The sequence below is a fragment of the Sebastes umbrosus genome, chromosome 10 (genome assembly GCF_015220745.1).
Source record: "Sebastes umbrosus isolate fSebUmb1 chromosome 10, fSebUmb1.pri, whole genome shotgun sequence".
Lineage (NCBI taxonomy): Eukaryota > Metazoa > Chordata > Actinopteri > Perciformes > Sebastidae > Sebastes > Sebastes umbrosus.
The window spans coordinates 17,577,199-17,592,454 of NC_051278.1; the positions used below are offsets into that span (position 1 = coordinate 17,577,199).

At 39.2% G+C, this 15,256-nt stretch overlaps 1 protein-coding gene across 12 annotated transcripts in view; it reads left to right on the top strand.

Moving 5' to 3' along the window:
* The window catches only part of adgrb3 (adhesion G protein-coupled receptor B3), a 138,306-nt gene that overhangs the window by 2,493 nt on the left and 120,557 nt on the right, over positions 1-15,256 (top strand). For all 12 annotated transcript variants that reach the window (XM_037782948.1, XM_037782949.1, XM_037782945.1 and 9 more), the window contains exon 2: positions 243-1,011. In XM_037782948.1, coding sequence (XP_037638876.1) covers positions 258-1,011 — 754 coding nt within the window. In that variant the 5' untranslated portion in view covers positions 243-257. The remainder of the gene's footprint in view (positions 1-242; positions 1,012-15,256) is intronic.

Consider the following 15,256-nt stretch of genomic DNA (forward strand, 5'->3'; position numbering starts at 1 on the left):
ACAAAGTATAGTAATGAGGGAGGCAGGATGGAGATGCAATAGACATGTTGCTGAGGTTAACGTGGCGTTTTTTTTTTTGGGGGGGGGGTGTTTCTTCATTTTCATGGGAGGACGTGATAAGAAATGTGTGAAGCGCATCAATCAGACTTCATAGATGATCTCTATCAAGGTGTGATTGATGTGCTTGTCCTTAAAAAAAAAAAAAAATCCCTTTGTGTGACTCTCTCCGTCTCTCCCTGCAGGCCAAATGACATAGGATGAAGGCTGTTCGAAACCTGTTGATTTATATATTTTCCACCTATCTTCTGGTTATGTTTGGATTAACTGGTGCCCAAGATTATTGGTGTTCCACTCTGGTCAAGGGGGTCATTTATGGATCGTACTCGGTGACTGAAATGTTTCCTAAGAACTACACAAACTGTACATGGACGCTGGAGAACCCAGACCCTACCAAATACAGCATCTACCTGAAGCTATACAAGCGAGACTTGAGCTGCTCTGAATATTCTTTGCTCGCTTATCAGTTCGATCACTACTCGCACGAAAAGATCAACGAGTTGCTGAAGGTCAACGAGTCTATAGTGTACCTGTGCGATTCGAAGAATATTTATGTGTTCTTGCTGTACGACAAGAACTTCGTCCAGCTACGGAGAGTTTTCCCTTACGATTATAACGGATTGACGCCGCAGAAGCTGGATGAGGAGGAGAAGTCGAACGTGGAGTTCTTGGTGTTGAATAAGGCCAGCCCCAGCCAGTTCGGGTGTCAAGTGCTTTGTACATGGCTGGAAAACTGCCTGAAGTTAGAGAAAGGGACGGTGGAGACGTGTGGGATTGTGTACACCAAATGCACATGTCCGCAGCATTTAGGCGATGGAGAATCAGAGAACGTGCTCATGCTCAACAACGTGGTTTTACCGTTAAATCCACAAACGGAGGGTTGCTTGTCGCCCCAACTACAAGCTGGGCAGGTCTGCAATCTGAGTGCAGAAGTGAAACGGCCTCCTAAGGAAGGTGAGTATCCTGTCATCTCCCTCGTCTATGCTGAAATAGATTTAACAGACTTAATGGACTATATACTGTATGCATAGATGAGATGGTAACCATGTCAAATGTGCACGTCAATCACTCCCTTCTCTGCCCTTACTGCATGTTTGAAGCGTGATGGCCCATGAAACAAAGAGCACACATAGATACGATATAGACTGCAGTTGGCTCAGAAATGTGTCAACTTCTATAGAACAAAGCTGCCAGAGGAGTTGGGTGTAGTAATGACCACAGCAGCACAAATCAAAACCACCCACAGTACAGGGGGTCTTTCATTTGGTTGGACTGAATTCCAAAATCATTGCTGTGAATTTAAAATGGCTGTTTTTTTTCTACACATCAGCACAGAGTTAAAATGGCTGCAAATCAAAAGATATATATATTTTTTTGTGTGTTATACATTTATGTCAGTCGTCATCCTTACAAAGACCAACATTGGCCAATATGGATGCATCCTTCGGTTTTTATTGGCACCTATGTCACGTGGAACAACAGACGCAGCAGCGTCAGATTGGATCACTTTGCTTATGCAATGCAACATTTAAAGAGTTTTGCGCTTAGTCAAATCTCTAGCAAATAATAATTAAAAACATTTATTGAATAAAAGAGTAGTAGTATTTTCAAAGCTGCTCAATCACTGTACATAGAGATGCTACTTGTCCAGTGTTGCCGTAGAGCAATGCAACGTGTTTTCACTATATGTTGGCAGCCCGGTCACAAGAAAAGGCGTATGAATGCCACGATAATGTGCAAGGCATTTAGCGTGCAAAACGAACGCCTTTCTGGCTTTTGCCGTGTCCATTTGTACGCCATTTAGTCTGTACTGAGTCCAATGTAAACACATCCGCGTAAATACGCTGCGCTCAGAGCTAGTGACGTATAATAAAAAGCGAAGAAAGAGCGCTTATGGCGGGCAGGTGGGAGGGGAGGTAGATGGGTCCAACATCCAACACAACATTTAACCAGGAGACCGTTGTTTGAGACCGGTGTTTTGTTTTGTAAGTTACAGTAGTCACTGCTTTTTGGTGATGTACTTATTTTAAACCCAACCATGACGCCTTTTCCCAGACCTAATTAAGTGGTTTTGTTGCCTAAACCTAACTAAGTGGTTTTGTTGCCTCAACCTAGCTAAGTGGTTCTAGTGCCTAAACCTAGGTGAGTTGTTTTGGTGCCTAAACCTAACTAAGTGGTTTTGGTGCCTAAACCAACTAAGTGGTTCTGGTGCATAAACCTAACAAATTGGTTTTGGTGCCTAAACCTAACTAAGTGGTTCTGGTGCATAAACCTAACTAAGTGGTTTTGGTGCCAACACTTAAAGTGAGTGGTTTTGGTGCCTAAACCTAAATGAGTGGCTTTGGTACCTAAACCTAACTAAGTGGTTTTGGTGCCTAAATCTAAGTGAGTGGTTTTGTTGCCTAAACCTAACTAAGTGGTTTTTGTAGCTAAACCTAATTAAGTGTTTTTTGTACCTAAACCTAACTCAGTGGTTTTGGTGCCTAAACCTGACTAGGTGGTTTTTGTACCTAAACCCAACTAAGTGGTTTTGGTGCCTAAACCCAACTAAATGTTTTTTTTTGTGCCTAAACTTAACTAAGTGTTTTTTGTAGCTAAACCTAATTAAGTGTTTTTGTACCTAAACCTAACTAAGTGGTTTTGGTGCCTAAACCTGACTAGGTGGTTTTTGTACCTAAACCTAACTAAGTGTTTTTTTTAGCTAAACCTAATTAAGTGTTTTGTACCTAAACCTAACTAAGTGGTTTTGGTGCCTAAACCTGACTAGGTGGTTTTTGTACCTAAACCTAACTAAGTGTTTTTTGTACCTAAACCTAACTCAGTGGTTTTGGTGCCTAAACCTGACTAGGTGGTTTTTGTACCTAAACCCAACTAAGTGGTTTTGGTGCCTAAACCCAACTAAATGTTTTTTTTTGTGCCTAAACTTAACTAAGTGGTTTTTGTAGCTAAACCTAATTAAGTGTTTTTGTACCTAAACCTAACTAAGTGGTTTTGGTGCCTAAACCTGACTAGGTGGTTTTTGTACCTAAACCTAACTAAGTGTTTTTTTTAGCTAAACCTAATTAAGTGTTTTGTACCTAAACCTAACTAAGTGGTTTTGGTGCCTAAACCTGACTAGGTGGTTTTTGTACCTAAACCTAACTGTTTTTTTTAGCTAAACCTAATTAAGTGTTTTTTTGTACCTAAACCTAACTAAGTGGTTTTGGTGCCTAAACCTGACTAGGTGGTTTTTGTACCTAAACCCAACTAAGTGGTTTTGGTGCCTAAACCCAACTAAATGTTTTTTTTGTGCCTAAATTTAACTAAGTGGTTTTGGTGCCTAAACTTGACTAAGTGGTTTTGGTGCCGAAACCTAACTGCGGACTTCACCATACTTTTGTTGCGTGGCGTACAAATGGCACGCGAAAAGCGGCGTACAAATGACACGCGAAAAGGCTAACATGTGTCATCTTGACATGCAGAATTTCCGTGTAATGTCCTGCTATTTATACGCCTTCCAGTGAGACCGGGTTGATGTTGGAATTGAGCAATAATTTACATCTTGTCAAGAGCTTACAGGAGAAAATGGCGTTATCAGCAGTTGTAACTCACACATGTGCACAAGTGCATGCTTTACATCCACACGTTCACAGGTAGACAGCTGAACGAACATTTAAGAGTAAATAGTAATGATAAGGTCATAATGATTCTGTTCATTAGTGTCACCGGGTAGCAGGGGGGAGTTTTTTGTAGTTAACGCGCTCGTGTAGCCCTTTGAATTACAAAGGGAGCCCTTCTTGACACATAGCTGCTTGCATTTTAACAGATAGCAGAGGGAAAAAAAGCCCAGAGGAATATGCTGCATACTACAGAGGTGAGGTGCGTTTACCGTGAGACATAAAGGAGGCGCATTCATCACAGCACACCGAACCAAAAAATAATGAGTCAACCTTTAGATTTTGGGGAGAAAAAAATAATGATAGCAGGAATGTTATGGAGCTATCTCCCTTGTGGCACTTACCAAAATAACAGTTGCTATAATAACACCCTGGAGAACAGGTGCCAGTTTTCTAATCAGGAAGAGCAGGTGAACATTCGATTGTTCAGCTGTTTGACTGCTACATCACATTTTTAGGCATGTTTTTGAAACACATTCATACAGGACTCTTTTTTTTCTAGAAATTTTAAACCTAGATACTACTAAGCCTAAGGTATTTTTAATGCTTTTATAAGAGTTACTCTTGCAAATTTCCACATGATTTATTAAGTGGCTAGCCTCCATCAAGTCGGATGATGAACTCATTTGGAGTATCGTTCAACCACCCTTTCGCTAGAGCCCTTAAGCAATAATGCACACAGTTTCTGATTCAAACTACTGTTACAACTCACCCTGCAGTCAAGTAGCATCACAAAGTATGACTCAGCTGTGTGTTTTTTTGTTAGATAATTTCATCATTTCGCAAATCTCATGTTCAAATTACAATTTACTGGGAAGCATTATGCTTATTTCCACACAGGAAAAGTCTCTGCTCCAAAATAACATTTGACATTTTTCTATCAGCATGTTAATAACGGCTTAAGAGCACAGCTTATTTTTTTTTTTCCCCCTCTCAGAAGATTTTCCACAAGCTTCTATTTATAGAGTCAGTTGATGGGAGGTTTGAATAAATCCGTTTTCATCTGGATAACGGGGAGATCACCACTGGGTTTAAAAGAGCACTGTGTCTCCTGTGGCATCATGGTGACAGAGCGTGGGTGTTCCTGATGAGGAATAAAGCATTACAAACAGTCGACAAGGGCTCCATTTGATAAAATCGCTCGTCTTTGATCTTCTCAGTTCCTGGTAGAGGACGGCTTCAGAGCACATCAAAGAAAAGCAGGGCTGGAGGTTGTGTACTCCAGCCACGCCACTGAAATGCCCCTCCAGTGTTTCACAGACTGAGCAGGACAACATTTTAAAGGTTAAAGCTCTTAACTATTTAAGGTGATTATGCAGACAAAAGGACGGGACCTCGTTCCTTGATATTGTGACATTTTAAAAAACCAGAGCGACACGACAAAATCCTAAACAGATGTACTACTCGGATGACTCATTTATGCAGTTTTATTTTTATCCCATTCTCCCGTTTCATGAATAAAAGTTGTAAGAAGACAGCTCAGTGGTGCAGTGGCACTCGCAGCAAGACAGATTTAATTCTTTGTCTATTTTTTTTTTTCCTCTTTGTGTTCGCGTGGGTTTCCTCCAACAGCCCACACATGCAAGTCCAATGGGCTGATGACTATGAGCTGCCCAAAGGTGAATGAGTGACTGTCTGTGTTAGCTCAGTGACGCCCTGGTGACGTGTCATGGGTGCTTTCTTGCTTTTAATCCAATGAAAAAGCTCCAGCTAGTGTGCATCTGGAATTTTTGAGTATAGAAACAAATTTAAAAAGTTCTAAATTCCAAATTCTAAAAGCAAGGTAGAAAATATTTTTGCATATTCTCTATACCGTCACAAATTTAAATATCAAGTGCATAAAGAGGCATCCAGATAGAAACTACAACCAGACATTTTAGAGTTCTCACTCACACATCTGCCCTTTCCCTGCCCAATCCTGTGCAGATGCCTGTATTTACATGTATGCAAGCTTCAAATCCTCAAATTCACTATGCACCGTTCAAATCATCCACAAATTGCACTTGGCTCCAGGGAATAAACAACATCATGAGGCATTGTCTTGTTATGTGGCTCAGCCTACTAGTCCGCCCTTGGCTAAGTCTTTGTCTCAGTCTTTTGTTTCGTTTGGTTGGAACTCGCCAGTTCTCAAGGATCGGGGTCAAGGAGTCTCATTGTTTGAGAGGAACGTGTCCTCTAAGATGTTCACTGTTAATGAAGCCTCTAAGTGCGACGTCCATGTCCAGATTCCTCACTATTACATGACGACTGTCTAGTAAACCTTTCTGTTCCCTAACATATTGCTATTGTTTTACAAAGTAATTCTGTTAAAATGAAAAGGGTGATCTTTTTTCATCCAAAAATCATTTTGGTTCTGTCAGATATTTCAGTTCATGTCTCTGCCCCCACTTCCCATTTCCGTGTTGTCATTGATTTATAGGTAATAGTGGGGAAAGGTGATAAATGTGACAGTGACAGCAAGATGCTTTCTGGATGATAAAGGTTTATAATTTCTTCAAAACCCGATTAGGCTACAAAGAACTGCTCATATGTATGTAAAATATACAAATACATATTTTATGAGTCCACAAAGTGGGCCTTGAAATTCATTCTTAGTACAAGAAGTAGGCTAGAAATGACTTTGACTTTGCAGATCTGAGTCCCCATTGAAAATTGTTCACACTTGAATGATTTGGCTCTTATGCAATATGTATATAACATATCAATTCTTTATTTCCTTGCTTTGTTTGACATAGGTGATTTAATGGAATGGAACTGAACATGTCATTACTGCAAAACACCACCAATATATCCACTTAAAGTCTACACGCAGATGCTTATTTGTGCAGATGCAGATGCTTATTTGATCATCGCGGTTTCCGACGACGCAGAGCGTGAGCCATGTGGAAAATGGCAATAGGATTTTATTGGCAAATGAAATGTGTGTGAAGCGTTCTAATGCACTGTCACCCGCCAAAGTCCTGAGCACTGCAGCAGCTCAGCCTAGCTGCCTCACATAGTGAGGCCTTTTATTCACTTTGGATCTCAGTCAAGTCACTCAGTAGTCACACTGCATTATGCTCACCCCCATTGTTCAGTACACTTGGAGGCCATTTTAGTTCCAATTCAGTGAAGGAAAGAGCTCAGCTCAACAGCACAGACTCTGTTTAATCTTAGACATACATTATTTGTCTTTAGCTATAGTAAATATCTTGAATATCCCATGTCCCTATGGTCCCCCTGGGCTACGTTATTCCACCTTTTAGCCTACTGTAAATATTGTTCTCATGTTCTGCCCTTGGATTTTTAGATACAGTATTTTCTCCCTGGTTTTGTAGCTATGTCTTCTGTATTCAACCTCCTGAGGCAGCTGTGTTGAGATGGAAATGCTAAAGAAAGTTGTTAAGGAATGAAAGGTCAACACAAAAAGCATGGTAGACTGTAGGACCCTGAGAATTAGCGCGAGGGCCAGCCATTGTCTTTTCCATTAACTGCGTATTAAAGGACAGTGTGGAACGATTATGTTTTATGCTGTAATCAGTTACACAGCTTTGGGTTGATTCCAGTCAGTTTTGTGAAATATATACAGAAAAACTGCTAAAATGAGGTCAAACATGAACCGCGATCTGCAAGACGATGTGATTCTTAGGAAAGGATAATGAAGACTGGAAGTGAGTGGCTCAAAAACACACATATATATAAAGTGTATATTCTTCAAATGGCCCAAGTCGCTGTTTCTGGGTATAAAAATTCATGAGGCTCTGAGGTGACTCCTAAGTCATTTTACACTAAGATATAAAACCACAAAAAAACTGTTGCCATGTTTAAAGTTCTGCTTAAACCACTCACACTGTCACACATGGATGCAAATGGGCTCTTTGGAACCACAAAAGTCTCTGTTTTCCCACCCATTACAAATTTATGATACAATAAAGTATAAGGTCCACCACATGAGGCTCGGCACGGTTTTTATTTTGCACTGCAAGTTAAAGGATTAAAAAGATAAAACGTGTACTTGTTCAGTTATATGTATAACACCAAAAAGCACTTTCTGATAATTGCTTTATTAAAAAGGCCCTGAAAACCTAATTCCCCAAATAGCCACTTACAACAAGAGATTGGGTTCAACATGAACAATAAAATTATCTGCCAAATTACAATTAGTTTTGGTTATTTCAAAGGGCTCAGCCAGAAAAAACAGGTGATGTCATGTATTTCTGTGCACCAATCACAGTTAAGCAACATTTTAATCAAAATCTGATGACGTTTTGTTAATGATGCATGTCACTCAAATCGGATCAATCCACATCAGGCTTTAAATAGCAACTAATATAATGTTTCAGGGTCTGAAATCAGCAACCGCCACCCGCCAAATGCAAGTAAATTGTTGGCAGTGGTTGGTAAAATCATCATACCATATGCCAATTTGGCGGACAGGGAAAAGGCGAGGGATTGGAATCAAGAAACGGCTCCTAGTTGTCCTTAACCTTGGAATTACATGCCTACATGACTATCAATTCCTCTTATCGATGCTTTCGTGGCGCTAATAAACTATAGGGAGGCACCCTATATTTCCCTGATAACGCTACATTGTGACAACAACAACAAAATCTCTGTTGAAACTGGCAGGAGGAGAGTTAGTAACGCTAGCTGTTAGCAGCCGGTGGGCAGCACAGTCCTGCTTGGCTAAATGACGGAGCTCCTAACTTTAACGGAGGCTCCAATGAATTACATTATGATGCGTTCAAGCTCTATTAAAAAATGAGGTGAAGGTAAATGGCGTTATCATGATGCGTTCAACTGTAATCTTGTAAAATGTAGTTTTTGGCAAGAAACTTGAATAACTACAGTTGTTTAAAAGGACATGTTTTCACAGCAATATAAAATAGATATAAGAGTGGAAATTAAGACCTGTTTAACTTCCTAACACTAGCTCTAAGTAGCTTATAATATATGATTTAAGCAGCTTATAATATATAATTAAAACTAATAATCCCAAAGCAAGTATTTAAATAAAGAATACAATAATTTATTATAATCATTTGAATTGTGTTCTTATGCAAATAACCACTATAGATGACAATAACAAAGTACAGTACAGTACTGTGTACAGTACCTTTTGGGATTTACCTGTAAAATACAGTATATAGAACATTAAAAGACATCATATCTCAAATGATAATTATATTCATTAATTTAGTGCATAGATTTCCAAAGTAGCAGATACAATCTATGCGTGGCTGACAAAAAAATATATATTCCTGCCACATTAGCAGGCAGTGATAAAAGTTCATTTCAGACCCTGTTTAAAAAATAAAATAGGCTGCGCAATCATTGTGTAAAATGAATAGTTTATGTGATTCTGTTCTTTGGATGCACAGTATTGACAAATGACTAAAACCAAAAAGAATTCTGGGTATTTTGTTCAATTTCAGTTGTGAAGCATAATTTTTTGTATAGTCAATTACAGTTACTCATCAATCCTGACTATTTTGATATGTTGTTTAGTTGTATCTAGAGCTGCTGTACATTCACTGTATAGAGGCAGCCTTGATGCTAACAGCGTTAACCTGGCGGTGGGCTGGATGCAGATCAGCCGTGAACACTGTGGTTCATTTGACATGGATTTGTGAACTCAGTCTTGAGGCTCTGTTTCAGCAGCAGGGCAATTGGAAGTCAGAGTGATAACTCTCCACTATACCCAGACTGTGTACTGCAAACTGCCTCAGAGTAAATTAAAGGGTTGCGTTGTCACAGCTGAACTGCAGACAGGATGCAATGAAATGTAGTAAGCCTGGAAGAAAACCTGAAATACAATTTCAAAAAAGTGTGGACATGATTTATGGTTTTCAGACATCCAGAGAGCATTACACAGTAAGATAATTGGTGGCTACATACCAAATGACTACATGAATAAATTTAAAGTTAAAATGTCCCTCAAATGACGAGACCCTTAGGTCATCTTTTCCGGTCTTGCTCCAAGCTCAAGAGTTTCTGGGATGACATTTTTCATTTCTACGGCGACATATACAGCAGACAGCTCATCCCTGACTAGTCTTGCATAGCCAGACCATCTCCACAGCGCTGTGTCAGCGCTAAAGAAAGGTCTGGCTCCACACATTATCATTCTTCTATAGGGCGAAAAACATTCTGTCTTGTATGTATTTCTTTAAACCAATCGCAATCATCTTGGACGGCGCTAAGCGCAGGATGCAGCGATGGTGCCCTGCAAAATAGATAGCGCAGATAGCGGAAGGGGAGGTGAAATATGAAATATGAAATATGCATCCAATGACAGGCTTAAACCCACTGTCAGACTAATCCCTGGCAGTCCCTCTGTGATATTGGGTTGCTCCAACTACTCTTTGACTCTTCCCCCGGCATTACAAAAAAGCCCTCATGTTTGGTATGGCTATAGCAAAAATGGTTATCCTGAGAGAGTGGATATCACTTGCCACTCCTTGTCTTAAATAAATTGCTAAATGACCTGGTTTCATGTCTATACCTTGAAGAAATTCAGTATACTTTGTCCAAGGCCCATCCCAAGTTTCTTAAGATCTGGAGGCCCTTTATTGAACATATTAAGAGGGAGAGGTGTCAACCTGCTGGAACTCTTTGTATCGTATGGCATTGTACTTTGATCCGCCAGGATTCCAGTTTTCTAGTCTTCGTCTTGGGCCTTCCTCGACCTCACTTGGTTTTGGTTCCATGGATGCTATTTCTGACCCTTAATTTACTTGTTGACATTTCAGTCATTGTACGGATTGACATGCATATGTACACTTTTTTTGTGAGCTGGAGTTTGGTTGTTTTATTTTGTTCTACTGTCATGTCTATTTGTTTGTTTGTTTGTTTTTTATGTAAAAATGGAAAACATTTCATAAATAAAACATATATCAAAAAATGTAGCTAAAACTACAAAAAAGACTGATTTTTGATGATTCATCTGAATCTGATAAAAGTAAAAGTACAAAAATATTATTAGCTAAATGTACTTAAAGTAACTCATAATTCAGAAATTTTTCCCCAGTGAGTGTTATACTATTATACATTATATCATTATTTTTTCATACTGAAGCATTGATTTGTAAGCAGCATTTTACTGTTGTAGTTGGTTGAGGTGGCGCTAAGTATATTTAGTAAATATAGTTTTTATTATATTAATAAATATAGTGGATTAAAAAAGTACAATATTTCTCCCTGAACTAAATACTGAAAATATTAAAGTACAAGTACTTTAAATGTATACTTAAGCACAATACTTGCGTAAATGCAATTTGTTACAGTCTGGCACTTACAATTACTGTACATATCAGAGCAGTGTCATGCAGGTGACAAGTTCACATTTACCGCCTAATAAATATAATTGTAATAAAATGTGTGTGTAGCAGTTGTTGCCCGTAATAATGTCATATTACAGCAGAAATTGTAATCAGAGTAATGGGTTAAGTAATGTAGTATCTAATTCTCTGATGTGAGGCAGCCTGGTAGCACATCTCTAGTAAAATCCTGCATAAGCAACGAGGAAATGTAAATGGCTGATTTATTGGCGTGCGTATTCCACCTGTATGCATTTTTCTTGTCCAAACAGCGGTAGATTTGTGTGCCTGTATATCCACGCTGCAGCAGCTCCCACAGCTACTCATAAATTCTTCTTGAAACGCCACAGATTTGCCTGTTTAGCACTCAGGCTCTTATTCAACTCGTTCAGCTTTCCCCATTAAATAAAAACGCAACACATCTAAACCACCACTGGAGACGGAGTAAGTGTTGAACTGAGGCTAGTTAGATGCACTGTTTCACATTACAAATGATCAAAGTTAAATAGTAAGTCTTATCTGCTTAATTTATTGTCCATCATTTTTTAAAAATCTGATATTTGGCAATGCAAAAGACTGTTTTGCGTAATACATAATTTGCAATAGGTGAAGAACATTATGTTAAAGACCTTTTTGTTTTTCCACATCAGAGAACATATTCTACATCTCATCATGTAGTGGAACAAACTGGTGCTGCTTCTATTTTGGTGTGTGCATGGCTGAAGCGAAGCCGATGGTGTTCTTTGTCAAAGGCTCCATACAGTACGCCACGGTGCTGTTTCATCACCACAACAGCAACAGCGTACTTATCATGAAACATTTCCATTTGCGATTGCACGTCTTTGCTTTGACATCACAGCATCCAGTCTCTATTTTGCAATTTATGAGTTTATAGATAAGTGGACCATATAAATCAAAGGAACAGCTACCGTTGTGCTCTTGTTTCCTTTGACTTCAAAAAGCTTTCTATATGAATGCAAACAGAACAAGTAATGAGCCTCTGTAGATGAAGAAGAGTCATCTTCTTATTATACAAATTAGATTTGTTCGCTGCCATCATATGCATAATTCAGTAGTAACTATCATTTCTGATTTCCTGCCATAAAAAAAGGGGAAATATTCCTGTAGTCTCATTCAGGAGAAGAGAGGGAACACCATGAACTTGTTTCCATTACACCCAACTAGAACTCAGTGTGAAATGACTGTTTGGTATCTTTGCTTCACAACAGAAAGGAGCAACTCATCTCATTGTAAAAAACAAAATTGCACAACTACAATAGTGATTCTCAGATGACAAATTCATTTAAGCAAAATCATTCAGAGTGGGCCTCAGCAACCACACGATTCATCCTTCTAAGAAAACATGAGCAACATTCATTTGTCTGTTGTACAGTTCTGAAGAGAGGGCGAGTCTTTGAAGCTCTTACGGTGGATAAACACTGTCAGATGTCTTGTACATTTCTTGTCCTTTTTTTTTTTTTAAATAGGCTAAAAAAAAATCATATTCTAACTTTTGTGTGGGCTGGCTTAATGTGGTAAATTTTAAAAAGCCCTTGTTGTGCGGTGCCAGAGATGTTAATGTAAATTATGCACTGCCTTCAGCCTCTCAGTTGCCTGTTCCCGCATTTCAACCCAGTTAGTTTTGGCCTGTCACTGGCTGGCTATTTCAGCCCAGAGGAGAGGCATTTGCATAAACATCCACCCACAAAACCTGGCAAATGAGTCTGTCACTCAAAACGCACTGTCTATGTGGTAAAGTGGAGGCAAATTCCATTTTTGTTCTCAAGGGGGTCTCTGTAGCTGCTCTCGCTGGCAGTCCCTCTGCCGAGTATGGCAAGTGTCTTCGTGTAGCTGTAATGGATGCTGCCTTTAAACTTACATGGTATACTATGATCTGGGGCAGGATACACACTTACATAATCAGTGTTGCGTAACAATATCATGTAGTGTGTACATATTCCCCAAGGACATAAGAGGTAAGACTTCAAAACTGTATTTCTCATTATAATATTAATTAAGAGCTGATAGAAGCTATATATAGTAGTAGATTTATAAATACAATATTTATTAGACCTTTAGTGCTGACAACTGAAGCATTTACTCTATGATGCAGTTTTATGGTCAAGGGCATGAGCTAAAGGTGAATATCACTCAATTCACATATTTTTTCTTTATACCCAGAATGTCCAATGTAAAACTTAAAGGTGCTACATACAGGATTGGGAGCATTTCTATTGCCTCTAAACAGCTCTCATCATGGCCAAGGCAAGCTGGTGGCTCACAGCTAATGGTGCTAAAACAGTGCAAACAACAAAAAAAAGTCCTGACAGAGCAAACAGGGTTTACCTGCGGGGGAGCCGGAGGGTGGGTGCTACAGTTTCGCGAAAACGTCATTGGTCGGGACGGCGTTATCAGAAAGTAAACAACGTATGAGAGCAGTGCAGAGCTGGAGCTAGCCAGTGGGGCACGTGCGCGAACATGTACTAAAAGCATGCGCGGCTGGCCCGGCGATGTCAACGAAGCAAGGAGAAACTGGGTTTACAACATACGGAGGGAGAGTGACTTAATTTTCTGCTCAGGTAGACATTACTCCTCTATATTTTTACATAGCAAATAGTTGTTTGCTGCTATATTAATGATCTAAATATCAAATTTAGCCCCTTCAAAGACTTTCTCCTAATGTTGGAAATAAGGGAATCCAGACTGATTTGTCAGGATCAGTCAAATCCAAATTACCATGGGCAGGGTTTCTTCTTCTTTTTTTCTTATAGGAAATTCTAGCACTTCTCATATTGTAGAAGAGAAGAGCAGAAAGACTACATCAAAAGTAATGAGGATTGAAAGGAAAATCATATGTGAACTTCCCTTGTAACCAAGGCTTCACTTTGATGTGAAAACAACACAACTGACAACAATTGAAGATGAATGTCCATGCCAGCTCCGTAGAAGATGTAAAATAGAAGAACAAGAAAAAAAATTGCATAATGTACTATAGGACAAACAAAAACAATACAATCTGTTCATCTAAATATGTCAGTGTTCAGGCAAAATGTGTTTTGTCTTAAAAAGGGTGCACTATGCATATTGTATATCAAGCTTAACTAGTGATACAACGGTTTTCAACAACTATTTTGGAATGAGAAGATGATGTTTTGTTGTATGCAAGAATAATGAAAGTTGAATTGAGTTGTATAGTTTAACAAGTTAATACTTTTCAGCTTTTACAATACAGCCCCATGCATTGTCCACATAGGAATCCAAAGCAAACACACAAATCCAAATATAGCACACACACAACAGCTGACAGCATACAACAAAATTATTAATAAATAAAATAAATCAATAAATTGCCTACAAGTGTAAATGCATAATTTTGAAGGAAAGGTCTTTCAAATGGCAGAGCTAATGCTTTGCAGATGCATGATGGGATATTTCAGTAATGGCAATCACTATCTAACAGCTGACATTTTGTGTATGCTTCCACGGAGCATTGTGGGTATTCAGCTCCTCTCACTGCTAGCAGAAGTGTTATGTAACATAGAATGAGATTCAGAAATTATCACTCTGCTTGTGCCAGATTGTCAGCTTGTCTACAGCTCTCTGTCCATTTCACAGACAGACATGATAACGTGCGACATGCAATACTGAAGACAGGTGTTATTTTAATGATTGGTGAAACAGTGGAATCATAATTACATGGCGCTAAAATGTCTAAATCCGTGTAACCTCTATTTGTTTTCGGCTGTTATTAAATTCCATGACCCATATGCAGTTATAGAAAATGGGAGGACGTGTGTTGTTCATCACTTCTCAATGATATTTGGCATTATATCCACATAGGAGTCAGACCATTTCATCAAGTCTGGACACATGGAAACTTAATATACAAATCAGATTTAAAACCACATTGATCCGATTTGAGTAGAATGTGTAGGATGTGTCACAGTCTGCCTGGTTAAGTCTGATTTCAAACTGTCCTTAACACTACCAACACCGAACACTGATGTCACATTCAGAGCATGGTTAGCCTGCCAAACGTTGCTGCACATCTTAAACTCATCTGTCACTGATGCTGTCTGGTGCGGTGGCAGGGTTCTGCACCTCGACTAGATATTGCTATGGCACGAGGAGAGAGTGTGACGGTTTATCTCGATTCCTTATCTGGCCTGCTGCAATGCTGGTCTGACTTGGGTCCACCACTTAACATACCTTCACACTACTAAGCCCTTACTATAGCAACCAGCG